This window comes from Nyctibius grandis, chromosome 1 (genome assembly GCF_013368605.1).
Source record: "Nyctibius grandis isolate bNycGra1 chromosome 1, bNycGra1.pri, whole genome shotgun sequence".
Taxonomy (NCBI): domain Eukaryota; kingdom Metazoa; phylum Chordata; class Aves; order Nyctibiiformes; family Nyctibiidae; genus Nyctibius; species Nyctibius grandis.
In genome coordinates this window covers 44,584,968-44,610,946 of record NC_090658.1, presented here as the reverse complement: position 1 = coordinate 44,610,946, position 25,979 = coordinate 44,584,968, and the positions used below count along the sequence as shown (strand labels likewise).

The 25,979-nt window shown below is 41.8% G+C and overlaps 1 protein-coding gene across 7 annotated transcripts in view; it reads right to left on the bottom strand.

Moving 5' to 3' along the window:
* The window catches only part of B3GALNT2 (beta-1,3-N-acetylgalactosaminyltransferase 2), a 30,521-nt gene extending 15,414 nt beyond the window's left edge, over positions 1-15,107 (bottom strand). For 5 of the 7 annotated variants that reach the window (XM_068414335.1, XM_068414756.1, XM_068414516.1 and 2 more), the window contains exons 1-5: positions 14,923-15,107; positions 4,690-4,837; positions 3,259-3,359; positions 1,966-2,159; positions 492-587 (exon numbers count right to left, since the gene is read on the bottom strand). In XM_068414335.1, coding sequence (XP_068270436.1) covers positions 492-587; positions 1,966-2,159; positions 3,259-3,359; positions 4,690-4,837; positions 14,923-15,025 — 642 coding nt within the window. In that variant the 5' untranslated portion in view covers positions 15,026-15,107. Of the gene's footprint in view, positions 1-491; positions 588-1,965; positions 2,160-3,258; positions 3,360-4,689; positions 4,838-14,922 lie in introns of those variants that run through there. The other 2 variants (XM_068414679.1, XM_068414841.1) reach the window with 2 other exon arrangements.
* Between the last annotated feature and the right edge of the window lie 10,872 nt (positions 15,108-25,979).

The window sequence follows — 25,979 nt, the reverse complement described above, 5'->3', positions numbered from 1 at the left end:
TCTCGATTACAACTACTCAACTAATACTGTCATTGCAAACGTAACACATATCTGGCTGTTATATCCAGTACATCAGAAGCAGAAACCTCTTCTCCAGCTGTTCCTAGAAATCTGTGCCATCCTTCCTTCCCTATCTTGTGTACTAATGTCTGAAAAAGTAGGAAGGAGAAAGAAGTGTCCCATTCTCTGGTAAACTCTGCCACAGAATTGACGCAGGTACAATTTTCAGTCAGAAACTGAAAAGGGTTCCGAAATTGCGGCTATTTGCCAATCTAATTTTTTAACCAATTTGTATTTTTCAGGCTTTTGCTTTGTAACTACTGGTGATAATGAGATGGTGAAAAAGAAACTCTGGATTTCAGCATATCCCCTCACCTAGCATTCTAGAGTTTTTCATTTGCCCTTTTCTGCCTCAAGCAAAGGCCAGTTTTATCAGTCAGTCTCTCCAGATGACTTAAAAGACCTGCAGGCAGTTCTGATACTGCACATACCTCTGGCAAAATGAACTGCTCTACTGGCTTGTACCACAATCTGTTCACCTGCACTCCACAGCTTGGTGGACTAAAGCGAGCACTGAAAAGAGCTTCCTGTGAACAACAGAAAAGAAAAAAAAAACACAAAACATGCATTAAAAGTGCTGTGAGATTATGCAAGTCTTGATCATCTCAGTTAGTTACAATGGAAAGAGGCTTATTGATTGTGTAGAACTTTATGAAAGTTCTATTCTTGCAGCAGTCTCGGACTCCACAGAATTCAAGTGTTGGATTGATATGGTGGAAGCAAGCAACAATGGAAGAAGAGTGCAAGTTCAGCTAGAATCCAACCAACAGAGCACATCATCTGTAAGACTCAGACTTATCTCCCAGTTCACAGACTTTCTATCTGCTGTTTAAGTAGCTGACTACTATTAATTGCAACAGAGGATGCTGACCCCTAAAACTTAATTACTACTATATTACATAGGCCAACAAATGGCTCTTAGATAATAACAAATGCCATAAAGATGCTGCATTGCCAGATTCCCAATCTTCAGAAAACAGTCTCCAAGCACTCCTATGATACCAATTTTTCTCCTTCACTGGAAGTAAAAAGCTAATGCAGATCAAGTTATTAGGCTCTCAACATTTAGAACTCTACCATTTAGCAAACGTAAATCTGATTACAGTATACGTGGGGTTTTTTTGCTATTTATAAACCCAACTCTTTGGAAGTTCATCATAAAAGCCATACTTCAGTGTATTTTCTGTACTTAATTTTAATTACTACCTTAAATTTAAAATTATTTCTACTGTAGCATAGCCAGAAGTCTTGAAATTGGCCTATCAAGTTATTGGTAGAGATAAATGCAATACACCAAATGCAACAGTCATGCTCAATGATTTTTTTCCTCCAGGTTAGCACTAAGCTATTCTATCAAACCCATAACAGCTTGGGAGTGGGGTGAATTATCACTGAAGTTTGATTGTTACCTGTAAATAATACCTGTAAATAATGCCAGTTTCTAGAAATCCCAAAATGCCTTGCTACAAGACAGACAAGAAAAAATTACAGCTGTCCTGCATCTCTCTGCTTGAAGGCACCAAATGTGTCTTTCTGCACATGCGTTTTAAACATATTCAACACTTTATTTTTTTATTCCTTAATACCTATCAATACTTTAGAACCTCAAATGCAATCAAAATTGTGTCTTGGAATTAGATATAAGTGCTCGTTCAAAAAGGCATTTAAATTAACTCATAGCACTTTGTGAATTTCATCTTTTCATCATCTGGGGGGTGTGTGTGTATATATATATCTGTGAAATAAGAATTTAAAATGCAACAGAAGAAAAATATAACTCATATGCTTGTCAGTTAAGTACTTCTCTTCAAAATCATCAACACAGCATGTCACTTTCTGTAAGAACTTAATCCACAATAAAGAGACAACATGCTCTAGTCCACTTTGAGAAGATAACTACAATACCTCATGTTCTGCCTGGTACAGTTTTACAGTAATGTTCCTCTGGAATCCCACCCCATCAGCTTCGTAAAATACCCCAAGACTGGTAATGACAATGGGGTAAAGCACACGAAAGTTCACACTGACAATTCTGTCTTCAGATAGCACAGAAGGTACGTCCTCAGGGAGACTGAATGCTTCAATTTCCTGATTCAAAACTGCATGAAAAAGAAAGGACAGGGGTAATGTGAAAAGATTTCATAGTTCTTGAACTGGATACACGCAAAGCATTCCGATTAATTAGCACAGCTCGCAAGTGCACAAGGATAATCAAACGCTGGAGAAGAAGATAATACAACTGGCTGCAGACTGCAGCAAGGAGAAACTCGAGAATGATACAGCAATCTGCAGTCTGCCAGCAATTGCAAGTCAATGCCTACATATCCACAGGGAAAAGACTAGAGACACAATAAATCCACAGAGTGAAGACAAAAATGCTATTTGACTGCCTTAATATCTGTATGTTAGCATATTAAAATAATTATTCATATATCAAAATGGCATACACTTCCACTTAATTCAGCTGCCTGCTTTTGGGCACTATCACCTCCCTAAGCCCTGAGGTACCATTTATTCCTGGAAGACTGGTTAAGCAGTGGATGTTGCCATTCAAAGAGAAAGTAACAGAAGTTTCATTTTATGGTGAATCATGGCTTAAGTGCTGAGCAGCTCTTAGTTAACTTGCAATTAAAAAGCAAAAATTAAATGGAAAAAAAAAGGTGACAGGAAGAATTTACAATTTTAGTTAGGAATTTTTGTATGGCAGCATTTCATTTTTTCCCCATGGTACACTTCTTAATTGTTCCCTCTCTAGAGCGGAATCTGAAAAACCTATCAGCAAGACTTGCTTAGAATTCACTTTGTCACCAGAGAAGTCCATCTGACACTCAAGACTCTGGCACCTTGCTACTTTCCTCACACATGACACTAGACCAGGTCATTCCAGCTCTCTCCAACTTCATTTTACACAGGGATAGAGTAAAAATGTACATTATATGGGAGAGACTGTTCCCCGATACAATGAAAATGCAAATCCATTAGAAGTCAATGGCCTCCCCTTCACACCCTTGAAGATCTCTCCCTTTCATGCCTGCACATGGTACTTTCAAGGCAGATTATGCAACTGTTAAGACAGCAAGTTATAGATGGCATTTATTTTCAAGACCAGTTGTCTCAGTTAAGCACCCCAAACTACTCTCAGAAAAGATGATTGGTTCTAGTTCAGATCATAGAATTTTTAAAAGTTAACTTCTATACCTGGGTTACTGATGTTCAGAAGTTTGCAGGAGTAGGGGTCTTCTCTGTCCTCCACTGGCACAGCACAACCATGCGCACCTATTATAAACTTCACAAGGACACTAAAATAATTTGGTTTTATTAACAGCAGTTCTCTTCCCTCCTCCCTCCATCTTCAATAAACTTATTTCAACACAACGGCCTGCCTTTAACAGGATTAATATTTTGAATCCCTTAAAAATCAGCAATGAGTGTCTGTATGTAGAGCAACCACGTGAATCCCCTCATAGGGGCTCAATTCCAAACCCACATTACCATTTTACATTTCATAATGAGGACGCAGAAAGATTGCCAACTAGGAATGGGATTCAAGACAGCCAGCACACTAAACAGAAAAAGACCTAAGGCAACACTGAAGGATCCTGAAGACCTGCCTTTCACTGCCTCGCTTTGTTACTTAATTCAAGATTGTTTAAATATTCTGCATTCGAAAGGCAATGAAAAAATAATAATAAGAAAAAAAGACACATAGCAACAAAGGAGGAACAAGGACTCCAGACTGTTACAATGAAACATCTCAGTTTTGGGTTGTAGCAAAACAACAGGTTGCTCTTTCCAGCCCCAATCACGGTTGTGCCACAGTCAGGAGACGACAAGCAGTACGAAGAACAAGAGGATCCACCTTAGCCTAGTCTTCTACCTAGCAGCTAAATACCCTCCTGGAACTCCATATAAGCTATGACAGGTCACATTTTGAGATGACTGAAGCAGTTGTGCTTCACTCCAAACTGCATGCTCACACCAAAGTTGTGAACAGTAAACAGTTTTCAGTGCAAGGCAGGTACCAAGATGGAAGGCCCATCAAGATGACAAGGTTTCCAGGAATGAACTTCAGCAGAACCTTCTCAGCAAGAACAGAGCTGTCTGTAGACTGTCAGGTCTATGCAAGCAATCTGGAAGGGTTCTGCTGGTCACTCACACTGCAGCAGTTTGGTGCACCTGGTTCAGTGGGAAATAAACCTGAATTTTACAGTTGAGGCTGTTGTGAGAGTTTTTTGTGGTTCTCTCACCAAATGTGATCCTGCCTGCTTTCAAGTATCCTGGATTACTAAGCATTTCAAGTTGCATACCATACAAAGCATATGTTGCAACACAAAAAAGGGAGAGTCTTATACATCACTAATGAACAGTGCCATCTAATTGCAAAAATCCCAGTAGTGAACAGTCAATTACATTTTACTCCTTGTATAAAAAAGTTACAGCCCAGAACAATGTCTTCTTATATATTACTAAGTAGATTAAAGAATTATCAAAAGTACAAGATGCTCACAAATAAAGCAAAAAAAAGGAAATACTTTCAAAAAAAAAAAAAAAAGGATTAAATCAAGATATTTAAGCATTACAGTCCTCCCCCCACCCCAAAGACCCAAATTACAAAACACTAGAGATTACCATTGGCTCAGTGCAGGATGTTGTTTCAGGTGCTTGAACCAAGTGTTTCTTATAACACTGCGCAGTTCATGATTGTGTCGAGCTGACAAAACACCTACAATAACATCATAATGTTTCAGCTTCCACTGAGGAAAGAAGGCCAGTGGACCTAGAAATATAAAGTGATGATGATTTATTATATGCACATATTACCACAAGCCTGAGTTGCAAGCAATAATTAAAATGCATCTCAAAAGCAAGAGTACTGGGAACCTGAAACACTAAAAACAAGAAGCAGAATGGGAAACATTCTCAACGTGCCAAAACCTTCACTACCGATCTAGGAAAACCTTATTGCAATGAACTAAGCAAGTCACTGCAGGTAAACAAAACTAAGAAACTGTGACTCACAAAGCAGGCAAGAACATAAGCCTTGGTTGTGACTGACAACATCTTCCATTATTGAAATATTTGCCTGCCTGTCTTAAGAGCAAACTGCCCCCTGAGAATATGCTCTTGCTGGGCTTCTCTTTCCTATCAGCCACCAGAAACCTTGTGGGCAAGACACAAGGTCCTACTATTCCCTCTGCAAAACTCTTGAGATAGGCTGGGCTTGCTCACTGATACCTCCTCCAGCATGATTTATCCTAAAGCCTAGGGGCTTGTCATCACTGGTACCAGGCCTTCACTATTAGAATTCACCATTATTCTACCTAGGAAAAAAAAACAAAAAATTAAACAAGGCCTGTCAGATTCAGAAATACGCCCATTTCCCCTCTTCTTTTTAAAACTGCTGGACCACCCTTCTGGAGTGGGAATGGGAATGGGAATGAATGGAAATTCACCATTTCTATCTAGTATGTCAAGGCCTATCGTTTCTAACCCTTTGAAGTTGAACACCACTCTGCCTTCACACAGGGTATTACATCCCTACACAGGGGAATGCTCTGGCTTTATTCATAGCTGGATGTCACCGCCAATACTTGTAATCCATGATTTAGCTTGTGCTGTTTTAATTTAGAGATCATGAAAGCTGGACTTGATTTCAAGCAAGATTATGACCAGATAGAGATCTGAGAAGCTCTGACTTAGAGCCTGCAAATAGTCAGGCAAGTAGCTAAAGTGAATTTGCTTAGATTAATTTATCAGACATTCTAGAGTTAAGAGAGATTTATATTTAGCTTTAGCAAAGGATTGCTTTCCTCTCATCTCACTGTTGTTTTTTTTTCACTAGGCTGCAGATAAAGAAAACAAATGTAAATATGAGGGCCCTCTAAACTACTGCATACAGCATAGACAAGATTTTTTTAAAAACTAATTTTAAAGAGACCAAAAATATCGCCAAGTCTGTATTGCGTACTCCCACTAGAAAGAGTTGAATTATAATCCAGATTCTACCTTCTGTACCAGCACGCCCCTTCTCCACTTTGCAACTTAGAAGATAGATGGGTCTTGTTACAACTGCTCATTAACCCAGGACCTCACAGCACCTGCCACAAGAACTGCTGTGCCAAATCACACCAGACATCCATCTAGCCTTATATCCCACCTTCAGTGTGCAGTATGCCGTGGAGAGGCCATGGCCTTTCTGCTCTGTGCTGAATCAACATCAAGAGATTTCAGAACATTTTTTTTTGTTTTAGGGGCTATTGATAATGGCTTGTACCTGACTCCCAAAGCCACATAAAACAGTGCTCTGCAATTGATTCTCAGAACAGTACGGAGTGATGTTTCCATGGGCAAACCTTTCCAGTCTATTTCCCACTAAATATTTTAGTTCTAAGCATGCAAACACTGATTTTCTAGAAAAAGTTTAAGTTCCACAGTTACTTAAATGAATCTGTACTGACAACAGCTACAAGCTTATCAATAACTTAAACTGAACATTAACCTATTAAGAGAAGTTTACATAAACCTACGCTCAGAACAACTTAAGAACCCATGCGGCAAGCCACTAGTTCCATTCCTCGGGTTTTCACTGAAGTCAACTGTTACATCTCTTACAAAAACCATACACTGAATTGGTGGCAAGGTTCAGGAATATGATTTGTTTGCTGACAAAGCAACAAACTGACTGCCCTATATAACATCTGAAGAAACTTGTAACTCAAACACATTGCTCAATCCAAATACAATTTTAGTTTTCCTTTATGCTGGTAAATACCAACTATCCAGAGGCTCTATATGTCTTCAGAGGTCATTACATAGCCAAGATCCGCCAGGTCTCCATGGCAGCGCTGGTACATGAGACAGCCACACATTTATAAGACTAAAAAATTATAGCAAATTCCTCTGTAGTCTCATAATTCCTTCTCACACATCCCTTTCCTTTCCTTGTTCTTCTTCCATTCTTTGATTATTCTTTAAACAGCATCTGCAGCCTTAACCACAAGCCTTCCACTATAAACCTCATAGGAGGACTAAAGTTTTTGTAGGCTGCACATGAGGTATTGTTCACACAGATTTGTTTTTTAAGATATCACTTTTAATTAGAAGCAGAACCATTCCATTAAACCAAATTTAAAGAAAAATAAAACTAAAAGCAGAAGTCTGTGGGGTGACTTGACTCAGAATAGCGTAAGTTGGCTTAAATCAATTAAAAAAAAAACCTAAAAATAAGCTACTCAAATCAAATACACATACTTTTAATTAGTTTATAGTTTAAAATGAGTGAAGCTTTTCCTTATGAACCATCCACATGAGAACAACGTTAATGTAACAGATGCTTCAGAACTAATATCCTACTGCTCATTCTTGTTTTAGGCCATTTCCAGGCTTAGTAAGGTAGTATTACAGCGGTCTATATTCAGAAGATTGTCTTCTCTGTCCCAAGGGTTATGCCATTTTACTTTTAAAACCATTGAAAATTGGAAAAAGTAAGCAAGCTTACTTTCACAAAAACCTAATGAATAAGCTCTCTGTTAGCTAAGGTTTCTACTTCCTATGGAAAAGTAGTAATAACACTTGCTAAACTTTCAGGAAAAGAGATTCATATGTCTCTCTGAACTAGCACTATTTAAAAAATAGGAGATAAAGTGAGAAGCACAGGGGAAAAAAAAGACTAAGGCTATTATTCATTTATAAGGATAATTCAGATATGTGCATATATATGCTCTGATGCAGCATAATTTAAGACAAAACATTGCTGACCTCCAAGTCAATAATAACAATTTATACAAGCAATCAATACTTGCCACTGGGGACCAAACTTACCTATGCTCTATTTTTTGTGCATTCTTAGGCCAAAATTTTAAGTGTTGGTAATAGGCTTAAAAAACACATACTATATCGCTCTTACCTTGAACTGGTTGTGCAAGACAATTAAGCCTTTAAATTTTCCAATTACAAAGACAAAAAAAAATCCTGTAAGTTTTGTGGTTTGTGATTGAGGGGGTGTGGACACAAAGGAAAAAGCTACCTATCACATTCCATGCTAAACCCTAAAATGTTGCTAACCAAAGGGATGCAGAAGGAGAGGAAGCCTTTCCAATTCAAAGGTCACACTATCACTATTGCCTTGCTTTTGAATTCTTACTGTCTTAAAGCTGCATCTCAGTTGCATCATGCAGCACAAGACTTCTCAGTGGAACATAAGTAGCCAAACATGCAATGCCTTCCCTGCACTCTTTTAGCATCAGGAACCAAATTGCTTCCACTTTGCTGTTTTGCTTGAGGCTGTTAACCCCCAGCAAAAGCTACAAAAACATGAAAGGAAGCAGCCCTCTCTAAGCTGCTGAGATCCATTTAATTCTGTACAGCGACTGTAAGGAGTATTTCTGTCAGCCCTAAGACTACTGAAGTCCAGTCTGCCAGAGTCTTGTGTCACGTGGTTAATAACAAGCTCCCACTGAAGCTTTCTTGGGCTGCGATATTTTTAAGGGCAGGCTCCCATACAATTCTCTGGTGTCTGACCATACATGTACTTCTATTAGTACAGTTTTTCACCTCAGTATGAGCTGCAGTAAGCTTTCACAGGATTCTTGGTCACCAATTTTCATGAAACTTGGTGAAAACACTGGTCTTTGGGACCTCCACCTGCCTGTCAAGCTTGACTGAGAACTACCAACAGATCAAAATTAGGAAGAGATGCAGGAAAAGGTAAACAAGTGTGTATATAGAGCACAAAGCTGTACCCTTAAAAGACAAGGCTAAAGATGCAGAGGTGTGTCTCCTGCTGAGCTGGCCATGTAAAGAGGTCACTGATGACAGGCAGTCTGTTGGCCCTAGTCATATTTTAACCACCTCAGCTGCAGTCAACAGCTCTTGAAGTTTTTCAAAATCCCAAACGACAAAGAATAACATGCACCTCTTCTTCCTGTGAGACTGATTCTCAAGTAAAATGTCAAGTTAAGCTGTTAATTATATTTACTGTCATTATAAGGAGATGAAGAGATTGAGAGATCATTTAGCTTGATTTTGTCAACAAACAAGGTAAATATGATCTTGCTGCACACATCTCTACTGACGAGTTCTTCACCAACTACTAAATTTGCCATTTTCAGTCGAGTTTGACATAGTGTGCAGTCCCCAAAGGGATTAAGTTCCCACGTTTCATGGAACTGGACTGGACAGAGAAAAGACTCGTTAGTGCCTGCACTGAGAAGCACAGCAGTGTAGGCTTACCTGCACTATCAGGCACCAGAGAACCTCCACTGGAGACTGCTAGAATAAGTGAGCTCCACAAAAGGCTGGGCTCTGTATCTTCAGCTACCCATGCAGCTACCTTTTTTTTTAAAAAAAAAAAAAAACAATGAACGGAACTAAATAGGCCAGGCAGAAGTTATTTAGAATATTCTCAACTGATCCACTTCATAAGATAAGACTAAAAAGGAAAACCACCCCTCAAAAAAAACCCACACACATTTCAGGTTATCTCTTCTTATTCTTGTGACATTGGAACTATATTCCTGTTTTTAATGCCGCCTTCTTCTGTGCTGCTTTGTAAAAGATCCAAACAAACACGAAGGAAGGAATTAACAGAGTATAAAGAAGGTTTGTATTCACAGAACGCTGACACATGCAGAAAAAGAACAAACCAAAGAGCAAAAGCCACTCCTTCCCCCTCTCTAATCTTCTTCACTTAAAGTAATCCGCTATAGCTCATCTGCATTACAGGTTTCTCTGGAAGCAGCGCTACGTGACCCCCCTGCAGTACCTACTTTATACCAGAGCTAAAAATGGCCAAGATGTGCACCCCTGGTTTCTGCAGGAGCGCAGTACTCCTTGAGACTCCTTGAGAGCCTTCAGACAAGCTTTTAAACAAGCTTTACAGATTCAAAGAGGAAAACCTCTGTAGGCAGTTACCTTTTTTTTTTTTTTTACATCATCAGCATTTCCTTAAAGAAATAAGACAGCAGGGCCCTTCTGAGTTGCAAAGTGACAGCAGTAATACTGGTGGGATGATGGTGCTCTAAATACCATTAACAATACAGCACTTGCACACTTCTAGACAAATCTGGGAGCAATGGCCAAAGCATCAAAAGTGTAGACATAAAAGGAATAAAGCAAATCCTTTTTGCAACATAGAAACTGATGCCCCCTCCCTTTTTTTTTTTTTGGAGGGGGAGGGAGGGGCGGCGGAGTGTGGAGCACAGCACCTTTATCCTTTGAAAAGTAGTTACCAATCCCTGATGCCATGGAACAAAAGCCTGCTCCCAGGGAAGTCTACTTGCTCCCTTATGGCTGTTCTACTCAGTGGGCAATTTAGAAGACAACTGGTGAAGAGCTTCCTTCAGCCACAAGCCTTGCTCTCCAACCAACTCTGGCAGAACTGGTACTTTTTGCCCCCCTGCTCCAATGCCAAAACATAAAATGCAACTCTAGTGCTGCTCGTTAGTAGTTTTTAATGTCTCAGACATCAGTCCACAGAATAGCTCCAAAGTCTAAAACAATCCCAATTCCGTTGGAAAATACTGTCAGCTTTGCTGTGGATTCTTTGTCAATTATTTAATGCCCATCAAAGGTGAGGGGATTGTTTTCGCTGGGGATAGCCCACCCTAGAAAACAATGTTACAGTAAGATCTCACAGATGAAGGCTGAGAAACAATGGCCATTTTAGGCAGAACTGCACAGCTACTCCCAATGCCAAACCTGACCTGTTGAAGGAAGGTTTCAATTTCCAAGGCCACCAGCCTGTTAGTCTTTACATGCCTACTAAAGATGAAATAACTTTGTGACCAAGCATACTACTCCTGACAGACAGGCTTAACAGATTTCAGACAACACCTTTTCTTAAGAAAGTATCACATTGTGGCAGAATTTCTCCTTACAGAGCACAGCATCACTCATAACCTCAGAGGTTGTTTCTACATTTTGTTATTTCAGTACCGAAAAGCCAAAAGCAGGTTAAGCTCTCCCCTCCTTCTCTCTCACCTGTCACGTACGCAGGCTAGTCTGCGAGGGGGACAGCCCTAATTCTGCAAGGCAGATCACTAAACGCCAGCCCAACCATCCCTGTATACAGTTCCATTAGGCCAGTGCTTGAAGAAGTACGTGCTGAACCACAAGACAACAGATGGCATACAAGCAGTTTCTAGAAAAATTTTTTAATCTGTTGCATAATTATTCACTAGTAAAAGACTGACTCTGACGAAACCAAAAGGGCCAATTCTTAGCTGCCACACGCCTCCAGAAATGTAACAGGAATAACGTCTTAAAGGGCATTAGCATCAGCAAAGTAGCAGCATATTACATTGAACGTGTGGGGCTTTCTTAGGCACTGTAACTGAAGCCCTACACTGAGTAATTTCCTACTCAATAAGACTTGTGCCATCAATTAAAACACACAATTAGCAATGAATCCACCTGGAGAGCTAAAAGCAGGTCTGTCCTTTCTCAAGTTTCTGAGGTCATTTTATAATTAGCATTTATCTAAGATTTTTACAAAAATTAACTAAAGCTTCCTACCCACGAACTTCCTTTGGATAGCACTGGGTTGTAACCAGTTACACAAGGAATACAGTTAAACCTAAAAGAACGTTCTTGCACAAGTCTTACTCAGAAGTGTAAATTACAGTCCCATTAACTGATAAACAAAAAGCAAACAGTAAGCCACCGAAGTCAGGGCACTGAAGCAACGGCCAGTGCCTTTGGTCTTGGAACTGATCGTATTTATTTTTTTTTCCAATTAATGAGTACTGCCTACAAGAAGTGCACTATATCTTCTGTGACACCAAGGTGTAAGTGATCATGAACACAGAGAAAGTCAGAATACTGCACAGCGAGAGACAGAACCGATGGCCAAAGCATGCAGGCAGACTACAGGCCTTCTACATGGGGTAGTGAAGACGACGGTTTTATTGAAGGAGGTACTTCCAGCAGAGGAAGAGAAGTAGACGGAATGAATGAAGACTGGAACACTGTTTACATTTAAAGTCATCTGATCTACAGACATCAAAAATTAACTGCTTTCCAGAAATGGAAACCCTGTTTTGCCAGTAGAAGTACCAGAATTGCTCAGCTTAAGAAAATAAAGGTTTAAAACAGATACCTTTGGTCTCTATGGTTACGTGATGGAGGTGTACTTGAAGGAGGAGAAAGACCCTTTGAGCTGAAAGGCTTAAGAACAGAAGGGCATAAACCAGTTGCAAGTAAATTTAGGCCAGAAATAAGAAAACATTTCTAATCCGGACACCAAGCTTCTGGAACAGCCTCTTCCTAAGACTGCTAGGAATCCAAGTGAACAAACAAAAAGCCACCCCCACCCTTCAACAAATAAATGTAGGCTGCCCAGCTGCCATTTTAAGACAGAGATCAAGAGCTGCTTATTAGAAAAAATAAGCAGAATTGATGCCGGAGATGTCTATTCCAGTCTTGTGTTAGCAAGTCAATGATGTCAAGGTAAATAGTTGCTAAAACACGATACCAACTTTTTAACAAATTTCCATGTGTGTGTGTGCGCAATGACTACTGAGAGGGGAATTAACTCCTCAAAAAATAGAATAGCTGTTCATTCTGCCTTTGACCTCCACTGGTAGCTAATTTTGCAACTGCTGAGACAGTACACAACTATTGAGATGCATAGACTTTACACAGAAATACCAAAGAATGCACAAATAATGCATTTTTATGTCAAACATTGTCCCACGATCAGATTTAATTTTTATTCATACCAGTGATTCCAGGTAGTAGGTAATAAAGAGCAATTGGAGCAGTAAACAAGAAAAAAATAATTACTCAATAATGAAACAAGACTGGCTTTAGTACCAGATCCTCTTAAATAGTTTCAGATTCAAGAAGCCTTTTAATAAATAGGAACATTTCTTACTCTTGTATACGAATTCATTAATGTTCCTAAATCACTCTGAATAATAAAAAAATATAACACAGAAGACATCAGAGATAAAGAGGTCCCTTAGCTCATCCTTCTTTCCTCTGCCAAGGCAGCCGTACCTACAGCTTGTGCATTTTGCAGTACTTTGAAGGCTGAGGCAGACTCTTCCTTAAATTATCATGCAAGGATCAAGCCTACAAAGCGACAGCACACGTACAGCATTAAGCATTTTTGTATGGATGATGGAAGTTCTCTTTGTATAACAGGCATCAGTTTTTCTCTCCTCAGTGTGAATACATTGCTCAATAGGTTACAACTAAATAACCCTTGCACAAACAAAATGTACACTTACTCTTCCAGTATTTAAAAAAAAGCACTTTTTTTTTTAAATCCCAGTTATCCTAACATTATCCAATGCAACATAGTTTCACAGTAACAAACACAAACTACAACAATAACTGCTTAAAACAGTGAACCTCTGAAGAGCAAAGCTTCTTCCCTCCCTCCCCAACTGAGAAACTTCTGGATTTTCTTTAGAAATGTTTGTTAGTGGAAAACACATTTCTGCAGGAAAGGTCATCATGAGATTCCACATTGCCACTTCCAACTCCAAATCTATGCTCTGAAGTTACAAAAGCAGCACGGTGAAAGACTAGGAACAAAACCAACTAGACAATTCAAACGCACTTCAGGCTAACAACTACAACTTCCCTTCTTTTATACTTCAAGTGTTACCACTGCTCTTTTGATATGCAACGGCCAGAATACAGACACAGAGACACCCATACAACCCTGCCGCCTTCAAACTATGCAAATACACTGACCTTGCTCCTTTCGCACCTGCATTATTAATAACCACTGCAAATCAGCAGACTCTCGTTACCTCACAGTTGCGCACACTCTGCACAGGGAACAGGCACCGCTCCCAAAGCGCGGCTTTGTCAGCTAACGGGCTACTGGGTCACTAAGCAGAGTCCTAAACATACCTCAAGAAAAAACCCACCATTTTTCCCATACCGTTTTTCAGTTGTCCTGAGGAGTATTTCTTAGTGTCCCCAAACAGCACCTATGGGTAGCTGACAAAAGTTCCTCTTCCAACAGATGCCTGTTTCTACCAGGCGCGCAGATTTGTGGCCTGAAAACTACAGCTCGTTTTACGAGGAGCACAAGTAAGCCCTTAGGGGTCTGATTTCACTCGCGTTGGATCATACCCGATCCTATAAATAGCTTTTTGCACCACAGGGGTTTTAAAGACCGCTAAGGCAAACACGGCACAGTGCAAAGCGCTGCTATTCCCAGGACTGGGAATGACGCGACACAAGCGAAGTCAGTGGGAATTTCTTCCCCACGCACCTCGGTGGGAGCGGGAGGGCACCGGCGGCGCAGGGGGCGTTCAGGCGGGGCTGCTGCCCCACAGAAAGCTGCAACGCGCCCTCGAGAACCACGTACCGCGACGTGGTACTGGACTCTGCCTCCGGCTTAAATGGCAGAGCCAGCGCTGCTCTCCACAGCCCGGCGTGACGGGTCGCTACCTCCCGATGAACCCACCCAGGCACCCCGGGCGCTTGTCCCCGGCGGGCTGCCCCCGCTCTCCCCCCGAGCCCTCCAGGCCCGGCGGCCGGTAGACCGACCGACCGACCGACGCGCCGGTACAAGCGCTGCCCACAGCCACAGAAACGCCGGAGCCGCCAGCACCGCCGCGGCGATACGCAGCAGGGGAAAACGGCCCCGACCGTCTGACGGCCACAGCTCCCACACACACCCCCCTCCCCGGGGCCGCCGCCGAGCGGCTCCTCGCCTCACAGCCCCGTTCACCGCCCCAGCCGCCAGCGGCCCCAAGTACCCGCCGTCCCCCAGCCCATCAAGCGCCCTGCCCCGAGGCCCCCGACCCCTCCTCACACCCGCCTCCTGGGGGTGGGGGAGCCCTGCCCGCCCGGGGTGACTGTGCCCCGGGCAGCCCCCGCCGCCCGCCCCGTCCCTACCTGCCGGGTGCCTCTCGGGGCCGCCGGGGCAGCTGAGCAGCAGCCAGAGGTGCAGCGCGACCCCGACTGCACAGGGGCACAGCAGCACCAGCCAGTTTCGCATTGGCCGCCGCAGCCAGCCCCTTCCTCTCCGCGCCGGCCTCTCCCAGCACCTCCGGGGCGACGGGCCGACTCGGCCGCCCACAGCTCCTCCCCGCGCCGCCGCCGCCGCTCGGCCGGGCCGGGCTCCGCTGCCCCGCGGCCGCCGGGAGCTGCAGTCCTGCCCCAGCCCCGGCGGGCAGCGGCGGCGCGGGCGGCGGCAGCGGCCGCCTACAGCCCCCACAATGCTGCGGGGCGGCGCGGCCCCGGGAGGCTGAGGCGAGCGGGGCCGGGTTTGCCGCGCACGGCGGGGCGGTGGCTGGTCGGCGCGGGGAGCCGAAGGGGCGCGCTGCCCCGCGGGGCGGTGCCGGGGGAGCACGGCTTTACCTCACGGTTTACATGGCGGGAGAGCGTAGACTTCGGGGGAGGGGGGTAGTCGCCAGGGGCGGCAGCAGCGCGTTATCCCTACGGATTGCTCCCCTCTGGGTAGCCACGGGGCTTCTGCGACCGCCCGGGCTGCCCTCGGGCCCCAGCCGCCGGCCTCGCCTCCCGCCGGGCTGGCCGTGCCCGCGGCTCTCGCAGCGGGAGCCGCGGGGCTGCGCCGGGGCACCGGCAGGGGCCCCCGGCTAAGCTTTATTTGTGCAACGCTATGATTATCTGCTGAATGCTCCTTCTAAAAACTCATTGCATAGTAACAAAACAGCTTTCCAGAACAATCCTTTACTAATCCAATAAAGAGGAGAGAGTGCTTTGCTTTGGCCAGGAACTGCGATGGCATTACAAACTTGTTTCTGGAGTATTTTATTCCAGCAAAGAACATGTTATTTTACTGAAATTCCAGGGGGGGAGTTTTAGAAAATCAAAGTGTCCCTAACTGCGACTGGATCATGACCAAGAACTGAAGGTACCATTCTTGCAGAAGTACAGTATGAGATGTTAATAACCCAAGCTCAGCTTTGCGCCTTACCTACAGCCACCACTTTGACAAGTTGTGTGGCTACGGGCTGACCCGCCAAGAGGGCAACTGTCTGCAGAATATCACGCTGGCTAAAGAGGTTTAAATAGGATTGGATGGCGAAGAGCGTAAGATTATCAGCACCTTGAGAAGTTACTTGTGTCTGGTCCCTCTGAACACAGATAACAAAAAGAAATGTTTCCTGGACTCCTATAGGGTGAACCTACCTGAAAAAAAAAAAGTGATGTGGATAAATAAGCAGAGGCTTCTCAGAAGTTAAGGTATAAACTAGAAGTTTGTGTGTAATAGCCGTAAGATTTAAATGAATGCTTGCTGATGCTATTCTATCAGAAACGCATAATTTAGTAAAAGAACCTCATACGCATGAAATATGTTTGAAAGAAAGGATTGAGTTTTTAGGAAAAGAAGACTGAAATCTGTTTTTGAAAATCCCCAAGCATGAAAAGTGTTTGGAAAATGCTTAAAGTCCTTTCAAACAGCTTAATTAACATTCATTTTTCATCACCTGCAGTGAGTGAAGGAAAACCAATGACTTTAACCTTTATATACTGGGTTTAAACAGCAAAAGGGAAATGTTTTGGAAATACATCGAATTTAGTTTGTTTGCATACTTACATATATTAAATATGCAATTGAGTTTGTACTTGTCAGCAAATAATAGTGCTAGGAAAAGTATTTACACAAAAATGCTATTGTTATTAATCATTATTTACATTTGACTTGCCTTTCAGCAGGTTCAGCTGGAGAAATAAAAACTGGTCCAACTGCTAATATTATTCTATATTTGCCTATATTCCTTGCAGTCAGTATGTTAGGTTCTCTCCCCAAGCCTTACCCCAGGCCAGGTGAACTGATGGGGATCTTACTTACAAACACGTCTGGGAGTGATGGCTTCCTTGCAGACAAAACGGAGGACTCAAACTCCTTAATATCTTGCTTTCTATACAGTAGTATACTTACCATGCTCAAGGATAAAGGTTATATTATACATATATCACGTACAAAACTGAAGAAATCTGTTCCTGCTTTTATCCTTCACATTACAGAAACAGGGTATCCTGGTCAAAAGGGTGATACATATATGCATTTTTTGTTAGTCATGCAGGAAATGATTAAAAATGCATTTTAGTTGTAGAGGATTGGACTTTCCTACTCCATTTTCTATCAGATTCTCTGCAAGATTTTTGAAGCCAAAGATTTAACCTAAGCCTCCCAATTTCATCAGCTGTAGAAGATGCAAGCCGTGCTTCTCGTGTTGTATATGACACTGAAAGTGTGCACCTGTGTATAAATCAGGAGATGATCAGACCCAGTCATTAACCCAGTTTTCAGAAGTTCCCACTAGCAAAGCAGTTTCATTGTGCATTCTTGAGGGCTTTTATGAGGACTAGTATTTTGGAGAAGCAAGCTGATATCAGAGTGTCTAAACATGGATTCGAGGCATAGAGTTTTAGGCACACTTTTTGAAAAGTCTTGGCCCGTACAAAAACGAGATTTTTTTTTTTTTTTCCCAGAGATTTAGGAATCATGAATATATATGCTATGGAAAGACAAATGGATCTGGAATATAACTTCTAAATAATGTCAAATTATTTTCCTGGAAGACAGCAGATTTTGGTTTGGGTTATCCCAATTCTAGGTTATCATTTACCAAAAATAGACCATTTTAATTGTGCGCTGCCTGAGCAGATTTACTCTTCTGACGTTCGAGACTCAGGTTGTACCTCTGGCACACAAAGTACACTACTGGCACAACATGTTGGGCACAAGAGCTGGAGGATGAAGAGACAGAAATTTTAGTCCCCAGGCTGCTTGCAAATTTAAGATGCTTCTGGTAAATTTGCATAATGTCTGCGGATAAGCATCTCCTGTCTGACACAGAGGAGACACACACGCCTTGATGGATCCCCGAGCCACAGTTATGTACCACAGCTAGCCGGTCCGTAGCATTCAGTTTTTAATATTTGTTCGCCTAATTATTGCCCCGAGTGGGTGACTGGGATTTTTTTAGGACACTAGCAACAGATGAGAAGAGCAAGAAGCAGGGCAGAGCTGCGTGTGTTTTAGCGGAGTTCGACCCAGGGAGTTGTGTGTTTTATTGATCTCCACGTGCTCCATCTGAAAGTAGAGGAAGGACTGGTGAGAGATTCTGTTTTGGGGATTTAGGGCTTAACTTCCTCCACACCTTGCAGTAATACTGATATATTAAGTTTCACAAAAGCATTATGCCTTCACTTATTTAAAGAAAAAATATTAAAAGAGATTACAGATCAGGGTATGGAGGATTTTATTAGAGTTTAAAGGGTTGTAAATTTGCATCCCAAGAGTGCATCTTATTTTTTTTCCAGTGTTCATAACCTAAATAGATTCACTGTCTGTATTGAGGAATTATCAGTCTTTTCCTTACCTTCCTTAGGATCTGTGGAAGAAATAGATTTTGTTTGTTTTCCCAAACAGAAGAGATGTCTCCCTGCCTCCCCTTTCGGCTTTCCGATCTGATGAAGTGCAGATGCAGAGGAGTTCCCAGACTCCACGGCTTGGGCTATTAATGCCGTCAGTGTCGCTGGGGTCTCCTGAGGACACACAAAGGAATCCTGTGCAAAATGATCTCTGGAAAACAGGCTGTCTTGCTGACAAGCCTGCCAGCTCACATCATTAGCAGCAGCAAAGAAAAGACAATGGCATGTGACCAGCCAGCTCGAAGGACCGTGATGGACAGGCACGAAGAGAGATGCTATTAGAAAGCTTTGCGCAGCACGCAGCATGCAGACAGTGTGGCACGAGGCCTGCGCTCATTTGTACACTGAATGGAGGCAAGAATCTAACAAGATTTTGCCCATGGCTGTCTTCCTTAATGGTCTCTTAAGGGAGACTTAAAAAAAAAATCCTTAAAAAAAATCCGGATATGGCGTGACTAACAATTCTATCCTACATTCTTCTTTAAGAGATTCAAAGAACTAAAAAGGTCAAGGAGGCAGTATTTCCTTTAGAGAAACCACATTGATTTGGCTCTTTCCATCATGGCTTCAGGGCATGGTTGCAATGGAACTTAATCTTGCAACCCCTTCACACCAGTTGATCATAAAATAGCCTGTAGCTGGGAACTGTAGGAAGCTCTGAACCTAGAGCACAACGGGGTGTCATAAATTGCACTGTTTTGTTTTTTTTTTTTGTTACGTCTGCCCAGTGCTTCCCAGTTGAAGAAAAGACTCTCCTGAAACTGTTCCACATTTTAGCTCTTTGGGCTGAGGGTTGCAGTGACAACGACCTGTTCCACACTGCAAAGTTTGGTAAGTTTCAGCTAAAATAATTTCATTATTTCTGAGGAGTTAAGGAAGTTAACTAAAAACATTAAGAAAAAAATGGACTTGTTTTGTCTAAAATTTTTTGTCTATTATTTTGCTGACCCTTATTTTTTTAAAATGAAGTTTTTGCATCCTCATGTCTGCTTGGAGCAGTAGCTTTAGGTTTTGCTGAATTAGGTCAGCAAAACAGTGTTGTAACTTGTTCTTCTTCCCTGGTGTTTTCCGTGCAGAAGTTTTAACAGTTTTGGCACATGGGTTTGACCTGTGGCAGAAGCCACAGTTTAGCCTGACTTCTCTGAGGTCCAAGAATATTCTGCAGGGGTTTCCTTTCACTGGCATTGCAAGAACCTAGCAACCAAACCATCGTATTCAGACAAAGATAACCCAACTTTCCACAACTCACTTTCCTTTATGGAAAGGCGGAGCTTCACATTTCATGTCTTCTCACGAAGCGGTCACACGAGCATCCTGGTGGATGACCAAGTCACCATCCCTTATTCTAGAGAGGGGTAAGTTAGAATGTCCTTGTCATCTTCTGGAAAGGAGGGGTTGTTCAGTTTGATTTTTTTTTTTATCAGGCCCAGCCTTACCTGCACAAGAGTTGATTACCATACAAAACTGGCTTGCAGGACATCACAGTTGTCCAAACATACCAATACAGCAATAATAAATTTCACAGTCTTAGTTGACTCCTTGGCACATTCACGATACTCAAAACCAGAAATGGACTCAAAACCACCTACGTGGTAGCAGCTAAATCTTCACAGGCGCATCTCAGGGAGCAAACAGGGAAGTGTCTTGCAGAGATGTAGAACAACACCAAACATCCAATAATCAGGCAGCAGCCAGCTGGTCGGGTTAGCTACTTCATGTGCAGCTAAGATACAGCTATTTTTAACAAGTGGCACAAAGACTCCAGGATGCGGGTACAGAAGAGAATCAGGTTTATAGGAACTCCTGCTGAGACCTACGACAGCAAACGTGCTTTTTAATCACATGCCTGGTAGACAGTTAAACTGTTGGGGGGATTACAAAGCAGATTGGCCACATATTATTTATCATTTCATTATAATCTATAATTGGATAGATAATAGTCATGCTATGTTTCATTAAAAAAAATTACGACTTGATGATATTTTCCCCTCATGGTTCTTACCCTGCTTTAGGATGGACGTGCTTTGCTGGAGAATGCACCAGACGGCTGCTTCATTTGTTGCAGAAGATACGAGTTGAATGAGGTGGAACCATGAAATAGTAGTACAAGGCTAAGGGTCATTGCTGCCCAGCGGAACTGGGTTCCATCATTGCCTCTGTGCGATACCAGGAAAATCCTGAAACTAAACATTTCACATCATTGCTTTTTTCCCTTAGTTTCTGGGTGTTTGACTTGCAAAAGTCACTCCAATTTGTAGGGCTGAGGATTCGTAGCTGAAGCTTGAGCAAATGGGAACATATTGAGATGTTGAAAGAGCAAAGTACCCCGAAGAGGCAGGTACTGACAATCTCACCCGGTCTGTTCAGTCTCTGCCTCACCTTCCCACTGTAAGATGGGAATAGTTCCACCCTTGCAGTCCTCCAGGATACTGCGGAGCTACTTTGTCAAGCAATCCGTGATGAGCACCACAGAGAAGCTCATCAGGGAATAGTTCTACACTGAAAGCAGAAATTTGTGAGTAAATCAGGCCCGGGGCTACACAATGAATAAAGACACCAAAATAGTATCGAGTAACTGCTCATTAACTGAGCATTGCCTACACTGTGCCTTATGGGAATTCCTGCAATGGCAATCTGGAATAGTAGGGCATACAAATGAGAGAGGCAAATGGAAGATGCATAAGCAAATTTAACTCTGACATTTCTTAAATGAGTGCTTAACTTAGCTCCTTTAATGGTCTTTTAATGTATTTTTTGCATTTATTCAAATTCTGTTTAAATATCCTCAAATGTTGCAAGTATTTGTTTAGCTGGTATGGGCAGAACCGTAAAGAAATATAAACACTTTTATGGCCTTCTAATTTCTCATGAATAGATATTTCATAGTTGCTCTCTATAGTTATTTTCCAGAGTCTGAAGCAAACTCCCAGAACAAAACGTGCATGTGCTGCCTGAGAAAGAAGAAAATACCTCAGAGAGGCTATTATCTATAACATTCTTTATATTCTCAAAGTTTCTGTTGATGTATTTTATCATGAGAATCTTAGCATCTGAAGTTTTTTCACTTGATCTTTTAAGGATATGACTAACATATTCGTATCAGCACTGCAGATAGGTATATGTTGGAAATCTGTGTGTTGTGTTCTGATGAGTAGGATAAAAGCTGGTGCACTCTTCAGGGGGAAACCTCTCAGACAAGAAACAGTACAAGAACCATGGTAGTGAACAGGCTTTGCAACAAGAAAGTTAAGGATAATTTTACAGCCAAAAGTCACGTGAGTCACACTCGCCAGAGAAAGGCTGTTACACTGCAAAGATCTTTAAAGTCGCTGCTACTTGAAATGTTTTTGAGAAGCCACATGGGTTCTTTTCTATAAATACAAAGTTAGCAGAAAGTTTGGCTTATTCCTTCCTTTCACTGAAAAAAATTGCGCCTCTCTTTAGGGCGCGCTATAGAAAGAACGAAGGGCTAAAGTGCGCAGCCTAAAGTTCAAAGGCACAACGGGATATGGTACAGTGAGAGGCTACACAAGAAATAGGTTTTGTGGACTGGGTGGTCTTTTGAAACACGTTCTTACACCATGCCTAGTGCATTTTCTGTAAAATGCTATTCTAAGCATAAGCAGTGGCCTAGGTTCTGTTCGTGCTGTGGCACGTGAGGAACTATTTGGCCTAGACTCCAATCATTGGGAAAAACCCCACTCTGAAATAAAAAACCCGCAGCCAGGAGCAAAGGAGGAATGCAAAGGAACAGCGCAGCTGTCAGTCACACGAAAGCCGTTGCACGGTTGTGCAAAGAGGACGGCAAACAGGAGGGATGATGAGCGGCTGGCTGTGCTGGGGGCTGCTCAGGCCTACGGGGTAAGGGGTGGCACAACCAGTGGTGGGGGGCAAAGAGGAACAAGCATCCAAGTTACACATGAAACTGGAAAATGAAATTCAAGAAGGGAGTACACAGCAACTCCAACTGATGCACCCAGAGATGTCCACAACTTTTAAAGTGTGTTTTAGCTGGACACCTGACCTCTTTAACCAAACCATGTGTTTGACTTTTGTCTTTTCCTAAGCAGAGAAGTTTGGAACTGAGGTGTGAGGTTGACCCACGCCCCGGCAGTACCACAGTGACAGGCAGTACCTTACTGGATGCAGACCATGAGAACAGAAGTGCTGGCGCTCTGTTTGTGAGAGTATGCGTATCAATTTAAAATCCCACTTTGAGGTCATCAGTCGGCTGTTCAGCACTGTATCAGTAGGTGGCAGTAACAGACGATCCTGTGCAACTGCTACTTGTAATAGGAATTTGGGAAAGACCCTATTTTAGAGTAAAGCTGCTCATTTCGTTTGTCCACAAGTGTGAGTGGTGTAAATGCACTTGACAAACTCAGACGTTCATCTTCCTCTAACAGACAGAAAAGTTGTTCCCATACCAGTTCTGGTATTTACGGCAGTACTTAATTTAATAGTGCTATAAAGCTGAATTCAATTAGATGCAAATGTACAGTATTTATTCCATAAATATTCTCCCTAAAGATTAAATACACAGGTGCCTGTAACATTTTATATAGCACTTATTCTAGTAATTTTGCCCACTATTTTTCGCACATTACAGTACTATTTAAGTCAGTCTAATGACTTTGAATATGACTAGTTTTCAGTACAAGAAACCTCTATTTCTTAGGAACTACTCCTCCCCCCAAGTTTTCTTTAGTCTCCTTGAAGAAATAAATCTAGATTCTGATGCAGCCCCAAAGGAAAGCCGTAACTATAGCATTTTCTAGAGTTATGTATACAGACTTTTGCCCCTGTACAATGAAGAGATAGGAAAAACTATATAATCAAGTCCTCCCAAAGTACATCCTTTGTTACTCCTTTGATATCAGAAATCCAACTGGATAAACGACTGCTATATTAAAGTTCTAGGCTTTAATATGCACCTTTACAGACTGTCCTTAAAGTGTTCTTTTCTTCTGCTGGAGCTGATCCTATTGTAAGTCACTGCAAAAAAAGCCATTGTCCCATTAGCTCCTTCCTCTTGCTTTGTTACAGTGACCTTCTGAATGAGTTGGCAACACCTTCTGTGTTTACATTTGTGTCACTAACAGCAAAGTTTGTATTTATCTTAATCTATGATGTGACCTAGAATAGCTTGATTTAAACTTCCCTCCATTTTTTCCCCTCCTTCGACCATGATTTTGCAGAGGCTAGCTTAAAAATCTTGCCTATCAGCACCAGCCAAGCACCCTGCTACTAACTTAATATATGGTGTAGGAAGCAAAGAAGGGGAATTTGGTACATGATGGAGAGGAGGGAAATAGTTTTTAGTATTGAAATGATAACATTTTAAATTCAAGGTAAACCGAGGAGATTAATCTGAGGAATGCAAAGCAGCCAGCCCCACAAGTACTACTGATACATTATAGTTTACCATTAATCTAGCATTGGGAAGTCTCATTTCATCAGAGCAGCAAGCGCTAAGATATGAAGAATGGATTCTTAACAATACATCAAAAACTCCTTGAATCCAACTTCTGTTCCGAAGTTCTCATTCCGTTGAGATGACAGCCCCAACTCACCCTGCTAGCAGGGAGCATGCATTATTTTCTGGGCCTGAAATACCAAGCGACAAGCTTAATGGTATATGAAATAAAACTCAGAGAGAGAAGAGTACAATGTTAGGAGGGTAACAAGCCTGGTCTTGTTCTCACTGAAGTTAGTGGGAATCAAATCAGGCAGTTTGATGAAAATAAAAACTCATTGCTCAGCCTACAGGAAACCTTACTGTGAGAAAAGCCACATTTTGGAGGGCATTTTTTTTTAAATCATGCTACACTTCATGATATAACATCTATTTATTTTTAGAAAAATGTCCAAGAATTTTCAGATATTTTTGTGTAGAGTTAGAGGCAAGATATTTGAGCATGAAACTCAACTATCAGTAGCAGATTATCTAAACCACGTCAAAGGTCAAAGCAGCAAAAAAAAAAATATAATGACAAAGACATTTTATGGTTTGGAGGGGTTGGAGGAAAGGACATTCTTTTAAATGTCAATTTGTGGATCAAGCTGGCATACATAAAAACAAATGATGCCATTCTCTTCCCAGTCAATATTTTGATAGTGTTCTTGAATAAAGGCATACATTCATATGTGGCCCGAAGCTGTTACAATTATTTTGAACTGATCTTCCAGGTTTCCCCCCACCCTCCCCCTTTTTTTTTTTTCCCTTCAAATTAGCAATTTGTCAGTAGCATATATTTCTGCAAGGAACTGGTAAACAAGGCCCAATGACATTAGAGAAAGGAGTTATGCTTATACAGTTTAACCTCTTCAGATACGTTATAGACATCTGCTCAAATAAATATGCAATTTACAGTATTCCATGTGTTTTCTTTTTTAAAACTAGAAGCATGAAACCATCCTAGTAGATACAATTTTTTTTACCCGATTAAGTTACGAACTGATGAAAGAAACCACAAACATGGGAGCCAGCTATTAAAAACATAAGAAGTCCCAACACATTCACAACTACTTGAACAAAAATTTTGGAGAAAAAACTTAAGTTTAAAACAATGACATTCCCCTCTTCTGAATAATAATACTGGATTTTTGTAAATGCAGCTCTTGTAACTAGCAATGCTCAAAACTACTGTGAAATGTTTCAACCTCAAGACCTCAGATGCTAACGCTAACTGGAAACAGAATGCAAGCTGTTCACAATGCTGTAATAAGCTGTGGTAATTTTGTTATATTAGATGGGAATGTTAATGATGAGCCACAAATGCAAGTTGTTACAAAGCCTTTGAGAATAAAGCTGTATGCCCTATATTCCCCTCCCTTGCTGTTCCAGCTAAAACCATACATGCGGAAGGACAAATGAAAATGTTGCCATGGTGATCAAAGCAGTTACCAAATCACGTACAGTGTAGGAAGGATTCCCTAAAGAACCTTATTAAGCATTTTGTTGCTCCTTTTTAACAAATATTTTCAGAAAGCCATTTTTATTTCACTGTCAATAAAATAGCTACTCAGTCAGCTAAAGCCTATTTCTCTACCTCCCAAAATAAAGCTGAACACACCACGCATTGAGAAATATTCTTGTTAAAAGTCAGGAATGGGAATCTTAAGCTGAAAACTTTGAAATAGGAACCAAGGATGAACGTAGCCAAGACAAGTCCTGGTCAAGACATTTGAATGCTTTTCGGAATAGGTACTGTGAAGCACCTCTGTGCCTACTAGACTACTGATGTCTTCAGCTGCCAAATTAAACCCCAAACCTTTAAATGAAAGGCATCCCAAAAGCCTTCTGGTTAGAAGGAATATTGGTTTTTTACAATAACATTACAAGAAGTAAATTAACACGGAGGTTCCGTGTTAGGCAGATGTGGTAGATGAGCTGGCCTGCAGCAGAACCACAGTCCAAAGCCACCTGTCCCGTGTGACTAGACTGGTAGCTGAACGCAGTTGGGTATGGCACATTATCCAAGTTGACTGGCAAAGAAAACAGAACCTGTACAATGCAGACATCTTGTATTTCCACTGCACAA